Consider the following 23,105-nt stretch of genomic DNA (forward strand, 5'->3'; position numbering starts at 1 on the left):
TGTAAATTGTTCACATGATTATTGAGATGATTTCTTAATTGATTTTTTTTACAGTTCATAACTTCAATGAAACTTATATGCCAGTTTAATTATTTCAGTTAATTGATATACAGGTAAATTTATTTACACCTTTCTTGATGTAATTGTACATAATTATGATGCAAGTACGTTTTGGTGTAATTATTTTCTTCTACATATAAAGCATATGAAAAAAGTTCTTTTGAATTATTCCATAAATTATATCTACACAAATACGATTCATGAACTTATCATTTTAAATCAAAATTAAACATGATTACCTAGAGAATAGTTAGGGTAAATTAAAAGTTGAAAAACATTGATCGTTCACTAGATATTAACTCACTCACCCCTAAAATTACATAATGGACTGGTCTAGTCTTTGATTTAGAAGAGTCTAATGTGTCTTCAGGGGTGAATAAGTTAAGGAGTGGTTCAGGGTGCCAATGTACCCCCCTGGGCCAAGTGTGGCCAGGCCAATCAATTCAACACTTCACCCAAATAAGTAAAAGATCTTTAGACACTTCCTAAATTGTAGGCTGTATGAAAAACCAATTAATAACACAATGACAAGAGTTTTTGTGACCAAGTCTACCCTACAACTGTTGACCTCGACGAACCATTCATTCCGACGCCCTGTCCGTTCTCCGTCATCTTACTGACACTGGTGAACAATCACATCTAATTTGTCAGCCGTAGACTTACAGCCACAGGGCGACTAATTACTTATTAAAAAAATATCCCCGGGGAGAGAAACTCAAATGGTTTTCTTCAGGGCGAGATTTAGAAATATACAAATTGATTACATAGACAATTTGTCAAGGATTAATAATTAATATGTGGCGTGTTGAAAAATATGTAATTGGCGCCAATGATGCCATTAGGGTCTTAACATATAGATATTATTGGATGTAGTATTATGTAATGTATCTCTATGTCTAAAATAGGAAGGGCTAATATGAGAAATAGCCTGTCTGCAGAAGGCGATTTTACTCTTAAGCTTTAACATAGAGATTTATATGTTCTCGGGCTTAGGGTAGACCTCTGTTGATCCTTGGTTAGCACACCTGCATGTTCAGATTTTTTTTTTTTTTCAGAAATGGAAAAAACTGGTCAAAATTGATATAGCTAATGTCAAACAAAAATTTATATGTCTAAGATATACATGTAGTAGACATCCATTGTGTTTTACATCCATCTAATAGCAGTTATTAATTCCAAGAGAAGACAAAATTTTAAATATCGGTTAAGGAAAAGAAAACAATCCAGTTAATATTTGGCTTCTGTCCTTGCAAAACTTAAATACATAATCTAAAATTGGTGAGTTTAAACTTGTAGGAAGACATTTTCCACTGTCACCCAAGAGGTGGAAGGCTATAGTAACAGAAAGTCGAACACCTCAACCATTTAATCACTTATATCCTCACCCCCAACTTCCTTATTGTTTTGTACATAAAGATCTTGCTGAAGGTCTGAAATACCTCAGTACTTTGTGGATGTTTCCTCCAGACAGACTGCCCTCCTCCATCTTGCGACATCAGAAGCTGTTGTTGAACGCGTAGGGAGGCCATGCGATGCACCTGCTTCTGTTTGCTGTCCGAAAGATTACTTCCCTCTCTACTGTGCCCAACGTTCTGTTGGGGAACAATCTGAAAAAAAAGAACTGACAATCAGAACTGCAGTTTTTTGTCAGGATTTTAGTCTAAATGTTTGCTATTTAATCCTTACTCAAAGAACACAAGGTTTGCAGCCATTTATATTTTTCATTAATCAAGACAAGAAATTCAAAAGATTTTTCTGTGTTAAAAATGATGGACCAATTGCTTCACCTTGTTGTACTCCTTTGGATATTTGAAAACGAATATATTATAGATATGTATAAATATTATTTCTTTTATTTCTTTAATTGATTTACAATTAACGAAGGTAAGATTACAATAAGTTCAGTATATATGCCAAATTATTTTAGTTGTATTTCAAAAATCTCAAAAATATTGATTTTCATCCTAGGTGGAGACTCTCTTCATATCTTTAACAGCCATAAATAACTCTGGTAAGTAAATTAAGCTATCTCTAGTAAATTAATATTCATGATTATAAGATTCAATATTATTTGTCTGAGGACAACATTAAAACCCCTGGCATTGTATACTTGATGAGAGATAGCAGACTAAATTTATATAACCTTATATCTACAAATATATAAGCCTTCAATACATAGGATAATGGAACAGGTATATATATAACAATCAGCCAATTCAGGTTTCGTTAATATAATTTCATTACCTTAAAATTGTCAAGCAGAACAAAATAAAACCAGGTGTTATTAATATTTTATAAGATTTTTTTCCCTATTTCGCAATTTATTTTGCAAATATTAGAACCACTAATAGGTGATAATGCTTTAATTCCCCCGGGGTGGCGCAGGGAGGCGATATCTGATATCTGGTAATACCTGTTATGGGCTGTTTGTATGATCATTGTATTAAAGAAACATGCAAACATGGCTCTTAGAATTAATCAGGCCGGCACAAACAGGGACAAAGACTTTGATGCAAGCTGCCAAAGTTCCCATCCTGCCGCTGTGTTGTCAGAACACTTGTCATAGGGGCCACAGGACAGCCCTGTCTGACGGCGGCAAATAGACTATTACTGGGGTCTTATTGACTCTCAATATTAAATCAGTTGGATGTTGGTAAACAAGAAATGGAGCTTTCTATCGTAAAGGGGAGTGTGTTTATTGTTTGACCCATCAGGTACTTGAGACAAGATCTCAGTGTGCTGAGTGGTCATTCTAGTGGTCATTTTGCTCCTTATGTTGGCTATCTTACCGGTTAACAGCTGAGGGATTAGATTACAAGTATTAAGGACTATTCTGGTCAGATTTCTATAGACATCAAGGCATAAATACAGCTAATCCTTCCCCAAGTCTCTAGAATACCAAAACCATCAACAGACTGAAATCTGTAATTTTTTAAATCTCTATACGAATGTCGATATTTGCATGATCCTCAATTTAAATCTAGGGGGAGATAATCCCAAAATAGAATTCAATTGAGAAAATATTACCAGAGTAACAAAACCAAGCCTTTAAAAGCTAGTTATGATATTATGAACCAGACTTAAATTGTTAAACCTTTTTTGTCTATAAATTCTGTAACAAATATATTTGGTACAGCTGAAACTACATTTACCTCTACCTAAAGGTTAACTAAACGTCTTTTAAACTAATAATGACCTTGACCTTGACCCAACATCCTTGAACTTGACCCATGTACTACTAACCTGTTTGTTGGAGGGATCGTCCATCGTGGAGCCGCCAGCCTTGAAGGTGACCATTCCGGAGGATGTAATACTAGGAGGGACAGACGATGTGAGACTCGGAGGGACGGTGAAAGTAAATCCGCTATCCTGTTCATCATCCAACGAAAAACTTACTTCCTTTCTATGTGGTTTGTTTATCATGTGATGCGGTGACAGAAACTCGTCCCGTGATCCTTTTGACGACGACGACCGATTACTACCTCGGCCCATCGTTTGGATGATCTTCATCTCTTCAGCACTTTTAGAGTTATAATTACGTTTTTTCATGTCAATCCTTCGAATGATACAGATCGATATGATGATAGCCGTCGAAAGAACAAAAGTGATGCACGCTATTGCTATGGCGATGAGAATGTTACCGCTAGTCACAACAACTTCCTCCGATATCACCGTACTGTTTACAAACTGTACCTGAATGTTGATATCGTAACGGGAACTCTGTTGAGGCGAACCATTGTCTTGTAATGAAATTTCCAACGTGTAGATTTTTATTTCATAAAGTTTAATCTTCCGTTTTAAAAGAATTTCACCAGAGTACGGGTCAAGTTTGAATAAATCATTGTCATCACCACTTACAATGATAAAATTCACTTCCGCGTTTTCACCAATGTCTGCGTCCTCGGCAACGATTGTCGTCACCAGAGAATCTGGCTCTGCTCGGTAAGACAGAAGGATAGAACTATTTGTCTCATTTGGGAAAGTCATGACAGGAGCATTATCATTTAGATCTCTTACTCGTACAATCACCTGAGCCGAGCTCTCGCGAGAGTTGGCACCATTATCCCTAGCTATAACTCTGAAATGGTACTGATCTTGTCGTTCACGGTCCATTTCACGGTACGTTCCTAGTCTACCTGTTGTCTTTGAAATCGAGAAAGGCATCGTGATGTATTCCGTTGGTATTATATAAGAAATCTCCCCATTCTCATTCAAATCATCATCGGTTGCTGTCACATTCCCGAAAAATCCAAGAAATTTTTCATACACATCAAACTCGTACACATCCTGTGTGAACTTCGGTGTGATATCGTTCTGATCCCTTATAGTAAGTATGACTGTAGCAGAAGCAGTGTGCTGTACTGTCAGACCATTGTCAACAGCAAACACGAGAAATTCAAGTCGATCAACAGTTTCTCGGTCAAAAGGTACACGGGACTCAATGATGCCAGACTGTGCTCCAATTGAGAACAGAGAATGGGTATCCTCGGGTAGACTGTAGGTGACCTTGGCATTGATGCCTTGGTCTGAATCCATGGCGCTGACCTTGGTGATAAGAACAGGAGCGGGTGTATTCTCCGTCACTCTAGTGTTATACACACGATTCATAAACTCAGGCTTGTTATCATTTTCGTCTGTCACCTGCATTCCAAACGTTTTACTGCTGTTGAGGGAAGGAATTCCACCGTCGTGACAAAATATGGTGATGATATGTTCAATTTGGTCCTCCCGATCAAGTAAACCGTTCACCACGATGATGAATTCATTTCCACCCATCGGGTTCATACGAAATAGTGGATTGTCGATGGAGCATGTGACCTCTCCGTTTTTACCAATATCTCCGTCCAATGCCTGTATATGTGCTATGGGAGTGTCCACAGGAGAATTTTCCATCACTTCACCATCTTTTGGAGTTAAGTAATTAATATTAATATCCGGCGAATTGTTATTCTTATCCTCCACTGTAACCTTTACAGTCGACTGGTTGTCATTCGATGGATTTCCCTGGTCAAAGGCAACAACGATAAAAGTGTAACTACCGCCTTGTACATACTCAAGCCTCTTAACAAGACTGATGTTACCAGATCGTTCGTCGATACTGAAATAAGAGGTTATATCTGTTCCCACTCGATCACTGAAACGGTACCGAACTTCTCCATTCGGCCCGATATCCTTATCCGAAGCTTTGATCTGAAGAATATTGGAACCAACTGAAATATCCTCTTCAACTGTGACCTCGTAAAGTGTTTTACTAAACTGTGGTTTGTTGTCATTTATATCCGTAACTCGAATATCAACAGTTAACATGCCAGTTTTTGGAGGACTATCACCATCTTTTGCAATCACGAAAATTTGATAAGAATCCTGGATTTCCCGATCCAAGACCTCTATCAATTGTAAACTAACGTCTAAACTGCCATCAGGTTTTTCGTCACCAACTACTAACCGGAATGTGCTGCTAGGAGAACTGAGTTGATATCCGCGGAGAGAGTTGTTTCCGACCATATCCTCATCGGTAGCTCCAACGATTGGGAATGTGTTTCCGCTCTGTGAACCTTCAGAGATAGCCAAGGTCATTGACGGCTGTTTGAAGGTCGGAGCATTATCGTTAATATCATCAATAATGATGCGAACTTCTAACCATTCCACTCTTGTATTTCCTGTAGTCACAGCAGCGATTCGGAGTTTTAATTCACAAGTTTTGTTAAAACGACACAGCTCCTCTCGATCTAACTTTGCTTTAGTGCTTAGTGTTCCTGTCTGACTTTCAATATTGAACTTTTCGAAATGTTGACTTCCTGTCTCCACGAATCGGAATGTTGTTGATGCTGTATCTGTTATGTTTGCGTCTACGCCGACATTACCGAGAACCACCCCAGGGTCTCGTTCTTCCTTAATGCGGTAGATTATTACACCATCACAGAAGCTGCAAAAAGCTGCAGCCATGACGAGAATTATCTGGACAATAGAATCCATCGTTGTTTGCTTTTAGCTAAATCTTAGATATACATCATAATCAAGGTCTGTTGCTGTAATTGTCAAAAATCACACCTCCTTTCTGAAGAGTTCGTCTGTTGAATCACATCGGTCACACCTCCACTGTAAATATCCACTGTTGAATTCAAATGTTTTTCTTTATGCAATGTTGTCGGCTCCTGAAAAACACAAAACAGGTATAAGTATAAGTGGAAGGCTTTACTTGGATTTAAGGGATTATAACAGTTCTTCATACATAATCTACTTACTACAAATCTCTGTTCAATGAAAGACATCTACCTAAGTAAGGAGACCTCTAGCATATCCTTAAACACCTTTGTATAATGTTTCCTATACTGATGACTGATAGAGTCGAGACAATAGTCTAAAAATAGTTATTAAAAATCCTTAACACTTTCTAGATCTATTGGTCGAAATACCGACGGTCAGTTATCCCTTAAACATTACAAAAAATGACAAGTGGTCAGCCAGACAAGAAAGGCACTAGACAGTGAGTCTAGTAACTGACCAACCACAAAGCTTGTTATTTCATTTCGTTATATCATCTACAGTAATGTAACGGATAAAAAATATTTCGGCTGTTTCCATGTCTGCCCAGAATACTGGTGAATTATGTAGAAGTATTAAAAACCAGGTACGAATACCTCAGCATGGTTTGTCTGTTCTCAATAATAGCACAGCTGTAGTGTGTCCATTTACCCACACATCACAGCATGTCCGTCTAAAACACCGACAAAATTAACAGTACATCTACAGAATCATGCTACCATGGTAAACATTTTCAAAATATTCTTTTTACGAGAGGAAATTACAAATGATAAATTTTCAACACCAATTTTTTCTTTCTTTTGCATACAATTTTACATAAAAATTATGAGGTATGAGAAAAGGGGAAAGTACAACAATAATTCAAAATCATGCTGGTAAGGAAATATGTAATTTGTCTCCTGTCATTTAATTTTCCTTTAGGTTTGTATCTGGTAATTTTAGTTTTAATTAGTACAATTCAAATCAAATGTTACACTCTAGATAAAATCTTTTTACAGCCTTACTGCATTTTTACACTTTAAATTGAAGTAATCTGGTATTTTCAAATTTTAGCATTTACAATGGATTTGGATATCATCTGAATACTTAATGATTATACTACTTAAATAAAATAATGTTTTGCCACATTATAAAAGTATACATCATTGGTCTTACCAAAACAAATCTTAATGCAGCTTAAAATTCCCATAACCATTTTCTCAGAGAATGTAACATATTTTTTTACAAAGATGATATATGTACCCAATTTATTTTCTAAATAATTACCTATATTGAATGACCATTACATGTATATGGTAAAACATCAAAGTGACCACCCAAGGACACGTTAAGGTCAAACTTGACCAGTGGTCATCTTATCAAGGACATCAAGGCTAACCTTGACCGTGTTAAGTGGTAATTAGTTAGTCATTATTTATTATATTTACTTCTGGTTTACTGCCTTCATGACTCTACCTATTGAGCCTGTGGTGAACACATGGTCAGGATAATTAATTGTCCAGGTAAAACTTCCCCGTAGAGTTAATTAATGATAGGTTAATACAGGTATTACCTGTGAGGGCACCTATTACTAATTACCTTACACCTTTATAAATATATTGCTTTAGGCACCAAACCGTCAATATTATACCCTAATATGTAAGAAAATTGATAATATCTACATGATTAAACTGATATATATCAATGCACACCATACAAATATGGATAAGGCTATAAAATACTTTAGAATTTCTTAAATATGATTTTCTATATATATCAATTTAAAATATTTCTTTGGAAATTGCAAAGTTTTTATAAAACAAATGAGCTGATAAAATGATTTGAATAGTTTATTTGGCTTTTAATGTCACAAGTCAACGCCATATTCGACACAATCCTACAAGTCAACGCCATATTCTTCTTTTAATTATCACAAATCTGTTTGCCTGCAACCACAAAACTATTTTTTTCAATTCTATATAAGCAAACACCTTTCACAATTTCATGATAAAAGAGAGAATATATTTCCTGAAATGTCATAGCTTTAATTCATCCAGTTCAATAGAGAAAGTTCTGAATGATCTGTGCAGCACTGCACTAGTGGTATAGATAAACGGATTGATTTATAGTGATTGGCAAATCAAACATTTTAAATTTCTTTTAAAAATCAGAAGTATGGTAGCTTTCTCAGGTTTTCCTAATGACAAGTGTTGGATTTGGCGGAAGGAAATCTGGCTGATTTGACCTTTATTGTTTACATTGAAAGCCTTAACTCTCGAAGACAGGTAATTATACAGTATGTGCAGTGCGAGATGTCGTACGTAGAATGTGTCGCTATGAACATCGCATCTGTCGTACCCAGTGAAAGGGGAGATAATAACAATGTCTGCTGAAACCAGCGACTAAAGAATACATAATTATAGTGATTACTGCTCCCCAATATGTTTCAAAGCAACTACAGATAATTCGCTAACAATATTATTGACAAAGCAAGGTGTCGCGTAGGATCTTCACTGGATAGAATGCTGCGGCTAGTATCACAAAGGTTGGTGGTCAACTGTGCTGGTCAGCGGCCATAATGACTGCTTTGTCAGGAGTCAATTAGATGGATTAGGGGTCAATGGTGACCCCTAGGATAGAGTCTGACTTTTGGCAACACGAAAACATACAGATAATTACCATTGAGTCGGGAAAAGAAGAAGAATGAAACTTTTGTTCACCAGAGTAAAAGAAATTGTGTTTGTCCATTCTGGACTAGTCGACCTCATTGGTCATTGGTGTTCAGGAATTTATCACCATCATCACAAAAATGACACATGGTCAAAGTTTAAATGTCTTATAAACAACAAAAAATTAAAATGATGAGAAATAATATTTTTCTTTTTCTTAATTCAGAAAAGAAAAGAAAATCAAATTATGCTCCCAAACCGATTTACACAAGACTTAATATATCAAGTGACTACATCATTCTTTTAACTTGGATATTTACACTTTTCTAAAATCCAGAAGATTTATAAAGCTACACAACATGAATACACACTGCAAATCCCACCAGAAAAGCCGTTAAGCAGGTGGTCGGCAAAAATATTGTTACAAATGACACATGTCGGTTCATTTAGATACCCCAAATTTTCTCTAAGCCCAACGATATACCCTGCACTGACAATTTTATCAGTGACTTTTTCAGCAAATATTTGAAAACGGTATTAAGGTCCTCAGTCAGTAGCTGTGACTTAAGTCTTCATAGATAACATAGCGATGGGAGGGTTAGGGTGTGGGGTAACACTGACCATCGGTCAGCCTTGACCAACATTACTGGACACCCACTACTGGTGTTAAGACAAAAGGTATTAACATTTTTATCTGAGATCACAGTAACCTTCGTTATCTCAGAAAAATATCAAATTTGTCTTTTTTTTCCTCTGGGTAAAACTGATAAAAATAATCAATTGCGACGATAAATGTTGAAAAAGTTGTACTCTCTCTATGCGAAGGACAGGTGAAATTGACCTGACTCATGAAAAACGATTCAGCAGAATTCCAAAATTTACACAAATTGTTGGGAAATTTACAACTGACACAGCCATAAAGGTTACTTTATTTAACTTTATTTCCCCTTTTTATTGACACAACTCCAATCACAGCTAGCAAAGGTGACCCTTTGGGTGTCATAATGAAACCTCTTTCACACAGATATGACAAACTCCTAAGTTCGATGGGATTAACCCTCACAAATCAAAGACTTTAAAAGAGAAGGTTTCAGTACGTCAGTAACAAACGATATTAACCACTTATATAGTGGCTGTAAATAAAGGCCGCTCCATCTTTAACGGACTGTTTTATTTCACTCGCACACACTTGTGTTATTTGATTGGATTAGGTAAACAGGTAAACAACCTCACAGGTGAAAGTCTCCCAGGTGTGTTACTGTAAGGCTCAACTGCTTTAAAGCATATTTTGGAAAGAGCAGGTGCTAAGAAAGGCAAAAAAGTTACCAAGAAAATGTACTCCCATCGTAGTTTTGGCGGATATTTGCATGCATGTACAGTCAGTCTGATCAAAATAATGTTTATATTCCAAGTTGCTTAAACACAATGAAGGCTTTATTTGAAATATTTGTTTGATTAATTTTCACTATTTCATTGCAGAAATCTTTGGCAGTATAAAGCTATAGGGTTATGTAAAGTTGTTTTTTTCTTCTGAAAATGAATTTTTGCTTTGGATTCTTGAATGATCAATTTGTATTATGCATGCATTGGCATCAAGTATTGTCAATTTTCAGTTATTTGATTTCCTAATTCTTCAATTAAATAAAATGACTTGATAATGAATTAACTTTAGGCATTTTTTTTCTACAGATTTTAAACAATATACTTTTATAGACATGAATTAGTTGTACATGTGTATGTACCAAAGCCACAACCAACCTACACATATGGACAAGTTCATTCAAATGTAGATTGTAATTTTTAGCTATGGAGTAGCATATTGTTTCAATTTAGTCAAGCCTATCCATCTTATCTCAACAGATCTGATTAAAGTTTTAAATTTCAACTGATTTATAGACAAATGTTTAATTACCAAACTGATTATATCTTGAAGTGAAAAACAGGGATTTAATAGAACCAGAGTTTAAAATACTATAAAGTATTGAATATTGTTTGAAAACGTTTTAAGATTTGGACTAAATCATAATTAATTGGAAGCCATCCATAGCTTCTGATACCCAAGCACTGAAATTTTTTGTTAATTTTTTTCCTTATTCATTTTTTCTTTTTTTTTCTCTTTAAAACTTTTTTTTTCTTTTATAAATAATTGAAAATAAATTTTTCCTCCATGATGTACTCACCAACATACAGAAGAATTAAGTCCATATCACAGTTTTAAGTCCCAGACACTTTGATTATCTGATATCAGCTGTCCAAAATTGACTCTCACCACTCGAGGTAGTAAATCCAGCTAAACTTTAAAATCACACCTGAGCCTTTTATATATTCTAACTTATCCAATATACATTTCACGCGGTTTCAACTTTAGTAGCCCGGAGACCTTGGAACTGACACGAGACACTGCTAAAGAGTTCTTAATTAAATTTGTCAAAATCGTACAGAACTAATTATCACAGAACACACTGGGGTCCCGTGACACACAATTAAACAGAGGATGTCCCGAGGTCCGAGTCCCTATACACACTGACCGCTCACACTGACCACCAGAGGGGGCGAATGGTCAGTTGTGGTCAGTACAGGTAAGTATGGGAACCAACCAATCACGGGTGACAGACGATGAAAAGATGTCAGCTCGACTGATACATTACTTTATCTTTGCTACACAAATCCTATCCTAATTTTCAAAATCACTGGCCTGTGACTTGTCAATGTTTGTTTATTTTAGACTCCATCATCGTGTAGATGAGGAAGGCCAAATCGCTCCGCCCCCACAGACATATGAGTCTAATCTCACCCTGTCAGAGTGTGGACATTACTGATGGATGGTAGCCGTCAAAATTTTGAAACTTAATTCATTTTTTTTTAAACAAGTGTTATCAATATGAGACAGCCTTACATCCATTTTAAGCTGATCAACAACATGTCAAGTCAAGGAGTTTGTTTATAAACTGGCCGTCATTTTCTTAAATTCTCAATACTTACAGGGTGCATTATGGTATATATATATATATAAAATAGAAAAAAAATGAAGTCATCAATTTTGCAGTTTATTTTAAGGACTATGCATGCATGCGTATGTTTTTGACAAATATAAAATAAGTGAATATAATAATCATTTAGAAAAGAATCTCTTTAAAAATGACTGCTTAAAATTGAAAATTAATGTGTATATGCAATTATAGAGATTATGTTGTGTACCTGAAATATATAAGATTTTTTTTATATCACACCTGTTTCAATAATCTAACACTTTATTGATATAGAGACTTTAAATCTTCAATAAATATCTAAATCCAGATTTAAAATGATTTAACATTATTTTCCTTGTCTGTGTGTGGTTGGTTCTAGTTAAACTCTCAATTCCAACATCCATTCTTGAATTTTCATTTAAATCTGTTGCCCAGCATTTCCCACAAACATTAAAGAGATGATGTATTTTTATAAAGTATTTATTTATTTGTGATTACATCGAGTATTTGTGTGTGATGTGATTTGTGGCAGGTACTGTATCAATATATTACACATTTCTTTAAAGCTCGTATTAAATCCGCAGTATAAACCTAATTACTAAAGAACAACAGGGACTCCAACCCTGAAACACTTACCCACCAGGTAAATACCACAAAACTGGCCCCTTTAAGCCAATTGTCCCTTAATCTTTTGTCCCCTAATCCATAAACACCACTGTGAAAGTCTCCACACGAACTCCAGGAAACAGGTGCTTTTTTTAACACATCACATCCATAAGCTTTTCAGCTGGTCAAACAGGGTAAGAAATTGGCCCCTTTATTCTTCACAGCCCCTATTAGGCATTATCACTCCTCTGTGAAAAGCTGGCCAGCTAGCCCTTTTTCATCCAAATTTGTTTAATCTACAGGGCTATTATAACTTCTAATGAAATTGATCACTACACGATTCTCCTAACCAAAGACCAAGCTGACATGGATGAACTGGTCCCTTTATTCCTTCCGGCAGGTTCTGGCCCCTTTAAGCTGTATTTGCTTTGTACTCTGTCTATTGATCCCTTAACTCTGTTGTTGGGGCTAATTGAATTAGGGCCAGGCAATAGTGGATTATGCTGATGTACTGACCTTCTGTTTGATGTACGGGGTGGACAGGGAGCTAAAATCGTGTTTACACCAAACAGGGGCCAAACTTGGAACCAAACTTGTGCATTGACACTATCTCCAGAGCCTGAGAAATGCCCAGCAGACTGGACAGTGTCCAGTACTGGACACCCTGACTGTAGTGGCACTATCAGTTGTTAGCTAGGCCTAATCTGGTGATCCAACCCAGCCAATTACAAATCCTGATAAGATAATTACCTCCCCTTGGAGATAGGGGCTATAAAGTTACAGGGATCAGAGGGAGCTGCCCAAACCTTATGTAAATCTTAAGGGGTCATATAAACCCCTAATTCCTTAATTAGATAAAATAGATAGAGGGGAATTAGTAGTAATCGAGTAAAGAGTTCTACTTAAAATTGTCTCCCTTTATTAGATTCGATTGGAACCTTTCTATATATCACACTTAAGTTCTTTAGAACATCAGAGAAGAATCAATTTCTCAATTAGCGATGCGGTGTGTTTAAATGTTAAAATAAAGCCGTTGACCTTTCAATGTTTCAGGAAGTGTAACCTTTAATTTTCCGACAGCTGAGGTTTATACTTGTAAAGAACTTTCCTTGAATTTTTAATTCAGTCTAAAAACCTATATGAAATTGAAATCTGACTGTTACATTTAAAGGGAAAAAGGAGGCTTTTTAAAAGTCACTGCATCAAAATCCCTAAAACATATGTATTATATCTTCAGTACCATCAATATAAGCAATTCAGACAATGACGAATGTATATTAATGCACACTCTGAAGAAATTGTTTTCCACTGCAATTTTTGACAGCCTAATTGAAATTGAATCAATGATCACTGATATACAATTAGTTTGATTGATAAAATATATGAATATTCATTCTTTGATTTGAGAGAAGATTACCATGACACCAACATTACATTTTAGCGCCTGTGGTGGTTGGAAAGAATCAGACGGAGGGGGCATCTTTAATGGTATATTTATATAAAACGAGGGATACATGCACATGACTCCATTTAAAATTCACCGACATGATCACCTTGTACATTAATTCGTAGCCGTCAGCTATGAAACAGAAAAATTACCTTACACTACATTCGTAACAGGTTTTTAAAGTACGAAGCAGAAATGTTTTCATTTACAACCCGTTCTAAAGTTAAGATATAAAAGCGAAGAACGCTTTCAATGTTTCAGGAGGAATAAGACAACCTTATTATCACCTAAGATAACGACATCTTTATGTTAATGTATCCACGACTGGCCCCAGTGTCGGGACAGAGTTGTTTGAACTCTTCGATCCATTACCGGGAATTAATTTCCCTCCCTTCTAATACCTTATGTTGACATTGTAGGGGTTACTGTGTAGAGAGGAGGGGGAGAAACAAAAACATGGAGGAAATGTCAGGTGTAAGGCCAGTGTTAGTAGATCCTGTGTACGAGTTTGACTTTTCTTTCCAGTACTCGGGGTCGACAGAAATCAGTATGCTTGTTGAGTACTTTGTCAATATTGACATGAGGTCCTTGCATTGTGGATCAAATTATTGAGTCAGTTCGTATACACATCGCAAGACAATTATTTTCAATAACGACCACAATTATAAACTCTATAATGTATTAAGACCACACTCCGTGACATGTATTATGGAAATTTTATTAGGTAAAAACATTTCATTCTTGACCTTTCGGAGGAATAGTGCGATATGCTGTATAACTATATTGTATCCAGACAGGTCTAAGAGCTGCGAGGGTTGGAATGAAGTTAATAACTTCAATTAAAAACTGTCATTAATGAGGATAACTGTGACTTAGCTACTTGAGACCCTTAGAGAGGCGGAGAAGGTGCCATTGAGTCTTAGCACTAATGTCAACCAGTACCAGGTTTTTCCTATCCCCTCCTCCCTCTAATACCTATTCTCTCACCCCCACCTCCCCCCCTTCCTCTCCTTTACTTTAACAGGAAACAGCTAAATACATCCACTTACAGGAGTATAATATCTGAACATAATTTCAAATTAAGAACGACTTTTATTTCAAATGTATACTCCTATCATATCTTGGAACGATAATTTACACTTTGAGAGCTCAGAATTAAAACCTAGTTATGTGAATCTAGTAAAATCTTTTCTAATTATGATTTCATATCAATTATTTTGTGACGGCAGCCCACTTTAAAAACCTTTTAGGAATATGTTATTTGATATATAGAGACATGCTGTCTTCGTTACTTTACACAGAAAACAATTATAACCATTAATTTTAATATTTCGTGATCATAAAGTTTCGTTAGAAATTAATGACTTTAATTAATTAAAACTTGTGAAAATACTGAAATGAAACACTTACTAGGGCATCAAAAGACTCTGCAGACAAGTTTTTAACTCGAAGATTTTTCAACATTTGAACTTAATGTAACGTTGCATACCATCTTATTTTTAAGTCACATTTATGTTGAAATTTTAATAAACGGTATAGTACTCTACGAAATTCAGGGAATCCATAGTCACAATTGCATATTTATACTCAAGGTATTTACGACATTTTTTTCTTTTCCTGATTTTGCATGAAATCAATTATATGCCTGGACAACCAAAGCATTAATAATTTCTTTGAATCTTTACAATTGACTTTAATTCTTTCAGAAAATTGACTTACTTGACAAAATATAACTTTAAAATATAGTGCTTGAAGTTCATAAAATATTAACACGGATTCAGCGAGGTAGATATTTGATGGACATGATGGCGACCTTTTTTTATGAACCTTTTTTGTATCGCAATGTGAGAGCGCCACCTATATAGCGGTGGTCTTTGTCGATAAAAAATTGATATGATGGATATTTGATAAATTTTCCGTTTTAAGAACGGTCATATTCAATCTGTTGTATTGAAGTGAATGGACAACCCATATAAATTTAACACATCATTAAATATGCTGCCGAATGTTTTATTCGTATGTCGGTATTTGCTGAATATCCTATTTCATGGTTCAGCTCATCACCATTCTTCGACAATTTTGTGCGACTCCTTTTCCATCCCTCAAACACTCTGTACAAAATTTTTATTTTTCTCCTGGATGTTAATCTAGACTTTGATGTCTTAAATCTGCAATTTTTTCATCTAGTCTTCCCGATACTAAAACATATTCATAGTGTTCTGATCAAAGGACGCCTAGAGTTAATATTTGAGGATTTTTGTCAACCATGAACATAAACTTGTTCGCTTGGATGTTAATTTAGCATATTGAACAATTCATTTCGAGCGACTACTCTTCCACAAATTGAATAAATACCACATATCGAATATTTGAAAAGAAAATTGTTTCAAAAAATATAAAAGAAAGCAAAACTCCCTCAATTTCTACATGAAGTTAAGGGACTTATTGCTAATTCAGAGTTTAATTAAGATGTATCTCCCTCGCTATTTTATCCAAATTTAAGCCAAATCTGTATGAAAACTGGAAATTCATTTCTTGTTTTGCATGGCTACACAATTTTTGTTTGACAAAACAGCAACCAGCATAAAATTAACACTAGTGAACTGTATATTACAATCACTTAAAGGAACAGATTTTGACTGTGTATAGAATTTTTGTTTTAATCGGCTCCTGGGCACTGAAGAACATGGCCCGTATTTACTAATCCTTGAATTAGACCAACCAAAAGCTTTGTTATGTGTTTCTGACATTGTCTACAAGTATATTATCGGCTTGGATTGCTGTTAATAATAATCGGCCTGATTTCGTGTTATTATACTTCTAGTTCTTGAACAACTCGGTCCGAGCCCTTGATCCGTCAATGAAGTATATCCATGTTGCCGATTTTATTTTTAATCCTTATTTTCCACTCCTTCCGTATTTTCACCGACGTTCTACAGATAATCCGGGATATACACTGACTCCAGAAGTCAAGTTGTTAATCTACTTAAAAGCCTTTTCCAACAAGCATAATCATGAATTTCAGTTCGGAGTAAATTAAACCATACAGGGTTTACAAATGACATTTATAGGTTGATGATATCAGTTACCGTGTAATTGAACCATTACATCGCTTAAATTGTTTTTACAGATTGATTCTACCGAGATTCATCTCAACATTTTCCATATTGGAGATAATTCCCTCAATATTTAATTTTCAAATTAATGATACTTGATACAAAAAGGAGCCAGCAGTTTTTTAAATGAAATAAATGATCCATCGGAAATTTTGTTCAAACGATAAATTGAATTTTATCCTTGTACGAGTCTGCAGCTATGAACCATGAAATGTGAAAATCAATTTTCAGGAAATAATAGATCTTGCCTTATATGCAATAACTCTGACACTAACCCAATTATTATCTCCCCTGGTAGAACTCTTCTACTAATGTCATGGCTTTCTATGCCCTTAAGCCGTATAACTCACTTAACTGTCAGTGTTACATAGGGTCAATACCGTCCATTGACATCATCTGCCTCCCACGAGTTGTGTAACAACCGGTCAGCGACCATATGGCAGTGGACCAGTGATTTTCAAATGGACAGTGATCATTTTAAAATAATGGAAATTTTCCAAGTCATTGCTATAGATCTTAAAATTTATACATTTGAATTTGATGAAAGGTGAAAATGATGGTTTGTCAAGTAAAATTATGATAACATATATATATACTTGTCACTTACCAAGAGGGCAGGGGTTCGATTTGAAGACATAAAATAAGGGTCCTATGAACCACAAGTTCTCCACTGTAAGCTACACAAGTTCAGAATTAGCAGCGATAACAGATTCCAAACTCCAATTATGACACAAAACACGTTCCCAGTATAAAAGAATAATTAAGTCATCAGCTATTTTTTTAGAAACTGACTCCAAGTATTTCACAAGTATCAATATCCACAGTGGTAGCAACATTAAATAACTCAGCTTTTTGCATCACACCTGGCTTAACTCTCCACAGATAAAAGAGTGTCGCATATATCACTTCCGAGGTGTCGGCCTTACAAACTGACCTGTGGTCAATAGGTTCGAGGTGGTCATTTAAATTCTGTAACTCCTAACACCAGACTTCATCAGGGAATAAATGAGCTAATGGTCATCCCCCAAATAGCCATTACGGCCAAAATTGTGCCAGTTCAATGAAGCATGTTACACATCCAACCGATTTCTTTGTCCGACTTTCAGGTATAAATATTTTGTATGGCCACAAAGTAAACAAGGAAATGGGATGGGGTGTATGGAGACCCCAAGATACAGGAGCAGCAACTTCGGATAAATTTCAAAGAAATCATTTTACATTTAACAATGATGAATTCTTTAAACTTAAATTCCCTTGCTGCGGGGATTAATCGTTGATAATGTAGCCATATTGGATCCTTTTGAAACTGAGGAATCATGAAGAGCCACCTGTGAAAACTTCCTCCCTCCTCCCACCCCTCCCTAATTTACATTATAATCCAATACCAGAATAGGATAATAGTCTTTTTTTCCTCATTTTTTTTTATGTCACATTCATGTGTCATACACAATTTTAATTACAATAATAAGAAAGAGCTTTATCTATAAAGAGTGAGCTTATTTGTACACAGGAGGTCTACATTATTTACACGAAAGATATAGCAATGTAAGCAATTTTGATTAGGATAATAGTTTCATATATGAAACAGTTTAACAAGTAAAAGAGCTATATCAGGTTCGTCTCCAAACATTTCTTTATTTTTTCCAATTTCAAATCAACATCTCTAAAAATAATTTTAAGTTCAACTTTAACAGAAAGTTTTAAAGCAGTTGAGCAATATTCATATTCTGTTCATTTTTTTCCGCTTTTTCCAAACATAATGTACCTCCCAAATCAGTTGGTTTCACCCCTAACATTTAAAACAAAGGGACCACATTATGCAAACAGTGGGACATACTGACATGGACTTGTCACTCTCAGAAAATATTTCATTTACTATTCGATACACATTATCCTGGAAACGCTATTGAAAATATAAATCCCTCTCTGAAATTTTGAAAGCCTCTTAATTACAGCAGATGAATTTTTTTTACTGAAATTCATATTTTTAAAGACTGATAAATTACATTTGATATCAATTTTGTTTTAAGCTGCTCATGCTTGTAAAGTTGTGAAGCACGATCTGCGTTAGGTATAATTAAGCCATCGTAAAGAACAGCCATTACATTTGCTATACCCAGAAGGAAGGAACTCACAATCGGCACAGCGACACCTTGATCAATACAAAGTTTTACCTTGGAGCTATGTGCTAATTATTTTTACCTGTAGTCAATACTTATCAGAAAACAGGATATGTTTTTTTGAATAATAGTAATGAGAAATGATGATAATGACATCATGTTGTATTATAAGTCTGTTCGAATTTCAGAATTAACTCGTGTATTCAACTCCATTAAACACACCTTGTTGGTGTAGCCTACAGCACAGTTAACGATGTGACGCAAAATAATCATCATCTGTACTTCCATAAATGTCTTTTCTGTTTTAGTCACTTCCTTTATGAATTACAAATCAAGAGATCAATTTTGATAGCTCATAATGTTCAGAGCATTCTGGTTTATTTGTTTGACTTAATTAAATAATATTCCCTAGATTTTTGAATTTTTTAATACATTCTTCAAACATGCGGTTATTTGACTGTCAGTTGTATAATAATGAGAGTTGCATTTTTAAAAAAATTAAATTACTAAAAGAATAAATCTCAAGAAAGAATACATGCTACTTTTTTCAAACCAATATATTTTCATGTAGAGTAGGAGTTCTGCAAGGATTAAAACTATGTCTATAATATTTCATAAAATTGACTAAAAAAAAATCACAGATTCATCCGTATTATAATTCAACAAAAACTTAATTTTTAACGAAATTATTTTTTAAAAATTAACTTAAATGTACCAACCTTGATTATAAATCCCATCCATACTGTAAGAAATCGAAACTACCACCATCGATGTTAATCCTATGAGGCGCTACACACACTGTGAATCTCGGTAATGTAACATATAGCTTCGTACAGAGCTCTATAGAGAGTCCCACTGTCACTCATCCCAGCGATCACTTTAAATATACAACTGTCGGTATCAGTAGAGAGTAAGTATATAAGGCCTCCTACTACTACGCCAACCAAGCGATAAAAAGTGTGTGTATATTATAATGAAGTAAAATCAGTGTCGCATACCATTGGCCTTACACTGGGTACTCCTCGGGTCTGGATCGACTACTATATTACTAGACTGGCTCCCCCCAATATAGCTACTACCTGATGCGTTATCATGCCCATACAAGCGGGTATACATACATAGGGAATTCTCCGTCCTCTATCATACATCCTAATGTAATGGATATATGATGTGCTATGATCATGGCAGACATATCTATAAGAATCCCAAAGGGACAAAGTAAAAGCTGTTCTTTATAGACAAATGTTCTTATAGGCAGTTATTCTTTATATACAGGTATTCTTTATATATACATTCTAGGTGTTCTTTATATACAGGTGGGCTTCATAAGTATTTGTTATAAGCAGGTGTCGCTTTACTGACAGAAATGTCATTATATACAGATGTCTTTTTAGATAGTTATTAACAGACATTAGTTCAGTATACAGAGGTATCTTGTTTAAACAGGTTATCTCTATATATAGAGGTCAACTATGCAGTTAGTTTTACTTATGTTTAAGTAAGCTTGTTCTTTATACAAAGAAGTAAGTGTCTTGTTAGAACTCTAAGAGAAATATATCCATAATTAACAAAGACCAACTCTTCGGAATTTTATATACTGTATTCGACCCAATAAGCGCCCGTGTCCCTTTAAGCACCCCTCCCACTTTTGAGGCCTCAATTTCAATTGCCCAGGCATATGGTTTGCAATAATTTCGTCGCATTAAGCACCTTTGCATTTTTTTTTTCCATTTTTAAATGCCCTGGGCGCTTATTGTGTCGAATTTGGTATCAATCTTTGTATTTTCTTTGTTATTTATCCTATTATCATCAGGAATATCAACAGGCATAGCTCAGGATCTCCCAGAGGTATATTTATATTTTAAATCTGCCCTATAGATATCACGGAACTCATTTCCAGTTTTTGTGCTTTTAATTACTGCAACTGCCAGCCAAGCAATTAACTATTTTTACACCAAAAACTTCAACATCAGACAAAAAATCCATTTCAATTGCATCATCCATATCAGTTGCATTCCATTGCATTTTGGTACCTTCAGTTTTACGTTATGTTTTCTTTCTTCTCTGCAACTTTGAAATCATTCAATCTTATGCTGTCAACCCAGCTTAAATGAGCCCATTCTTATTGTTGTTACAGACAAGACAAAAGAACAGGTGCCCTTAATATAGATTTTCTTTAAAGACAGGTGTTCACAAGTAATGTGTTCTTTTTTGACATGTGTCCTTTGTATAGAGTTGTTCTCTATGGACAGGTTTCCTTCATATAGAGGTGTTCTTTATAGACTGATGTCCTTTATAGACAGGTTTCCTTCACATAGATGTTCTCTATAGAGAGGTTTCCTTCATATAGTGAAGTTCTCTATAGACAGGTATCCTTTATTATAAACAGATTTCCTTGATATAGAGATGTTCTATACAGACAAGAATTCTTTATGAACAGATATTCTTTGAAAAGTTGTTATTGGGTAATTTTATACCTTGTAAGAAAATCTACTACCTAAATATGATTAATGCCTGCATGGTTTAAACAAGATCAAATAAATTGATAAAACAAATCAAATCAAAATCTGTGAGTAGATGTTATAGTCGAAATACATATAAGTGTTGATTTCATCTATTGGAATCAATCACCCCAGTAAAACATTCAATCTTTATTTAACAAAGCCTGCAGAGCTGCGAACCTTCTAACATATCAATTGTGTGTCGTACTTGTCATCGTATTATTGATATGCTTTTCTTTTATTTCCTCGTCTTTGTTCGGAACCACAAAAAACACAATTGTGGTGTGATACCTCTTTCTCCAATTTAAATGACAGCTATTCATTTATGTTTGGGAAATCAATTTGTTTTCAGGCCATGAATTAGCTGGCAGACTTTAACTCTTATTCCTTGGTTCGGGATTGAAATGGGAAACGCTCTTGTACCTACGTATGAATAGGCAAATAAAAAAACACATATTGATCATTGTTAAGAAAAAACACGGAGGGTATATTGACAATTTCGTGTAATATGATAAATATTGTGTACGTTATAAATTAAATGTGTCCTTGTACCAGTAGGTTTCATTCACTTGCAGTTTAAAGTGATATTGAAATTAGGAAAGACTGCGAAATCAATTAGATAATTCTACTTCTGAAAGCGTGGATAAAAATTATTTCAAACGAACATTTAATAACTAGAAAAACACGAAAACAATTCACGTTTTATATACTCGATAAAGAATTAGGCACATTAAATTTTTGATTAATGTGCCGTTCAATATGACCTTGACCATTCCGTTGGTGTCTGTACTTTACGATAACTTTAAAGAGTTGACACCTGTCACTTACACTGACTTTCTTTTATAAAAGCTCTGAATTTTCTTCGGATATTTTAATTTCTCAGTCAATGACTTGACCTTAAAGAGTTTTTGTCATGCATTGTTTGTAAGTTGTTTAAGCATTGTGACTAAGTGGTTTTTAACGTAACAAGGGGTCATTTAGATATATTTAATCAACAATTAACCCCACACACATTTCCATATATATAAATATATGATCCATTTCTTTTTGTTGTGATAAAAAATGAATAAAAAAACCAATTATCAGTAAAATTAAAGAATCAAGCATGCATAATTATGACAAATCAAATTTTTTTCTCCATTTTTTTTAATGCAAACTTTTGAAGTGATATGATATTTCTACATGTATGAATTGCCGATTCAACATGTTCATAACGAGCTGTGATTTTGAAGACCAATTAGTCATTTGAGAATGCACTGAATTGTGAGGGCTGGTTTAGAGTCAAACAGCCAGGTGTTATCAGATTTAACCACCTGTGGTACCTGTGGAGCTTGCTTCTACCGGAACAACCTGCACAGAAAACAACTGCATGCATTGATGGCACTCGCGATTAACGTTTTTTTATTTCAACTGTCTCTTAAACTCTAATCCACCTGTGACATATCCGAGTCTTTAATTAAAACATGCAGGTAAAGTCAGTCCGCTTAATAGGTCTGAATCATGATCATAGGATCTACACAGAATGGGACAAAAGCTACGAGTTATCTAGACGAACAGATACCGAACAAAACAAGAAAATACCAATATCACAAT

At 34.9% G+C, this 23,105-nt stretch overlaps 1 protein-coding gene across 4 annotated transcripts in view; it reads right to left on the minus strand.

The window, feature by feature from the left end:
• The window catches only part of LOC138328515 (protocadherin beta-17-like), a 46,286-nt gene that overhangs the window by 3,389 nt on the left and 19,792 nt on the right, over positions 1–23,105 (minus strand). For 2 of the 4 annotated variants that reach the window (XM_069275347.1, XM_069275349.1), the window contains exons 2-3: positions 3,304–6,215; positions 1,500–1,667 (exon numbers count right to left, since the gene is read on the minus strand). In XM_069275347.1, coding sequence (XP_069131448.1) covers positions 1,500–1,667; positions 3,304–6,036 — 2,901 coding nt within the window. In that variant the 5' untranslated portion in view covers positions 6,037–6,215. Of the gene's footprint in view, positions 1–1,499; positions 1,668–3,303; positions 6,216–10,933; positions 11,665–19,730; positions 20,023–23,105 lie in introns of those variants that run through there. The other 2 variants (XM_069275348.1, XM_069275351.1) reach the window with 2 other exon arrangements.

The sequence above is a fragment of the Argopecten irradians genome, chromosome 7 (assembly GCF_041381155.1).
Source record: "Argopecten irradians isolate NY chromosome 7, Ai_NY, whole genome shotgun sequence".
NCBI lineage: Eukaryota > Metazoa > Mollusca > Bivalvia > Pectinida > Pectinidae > Argopecten > Argopecten irradians.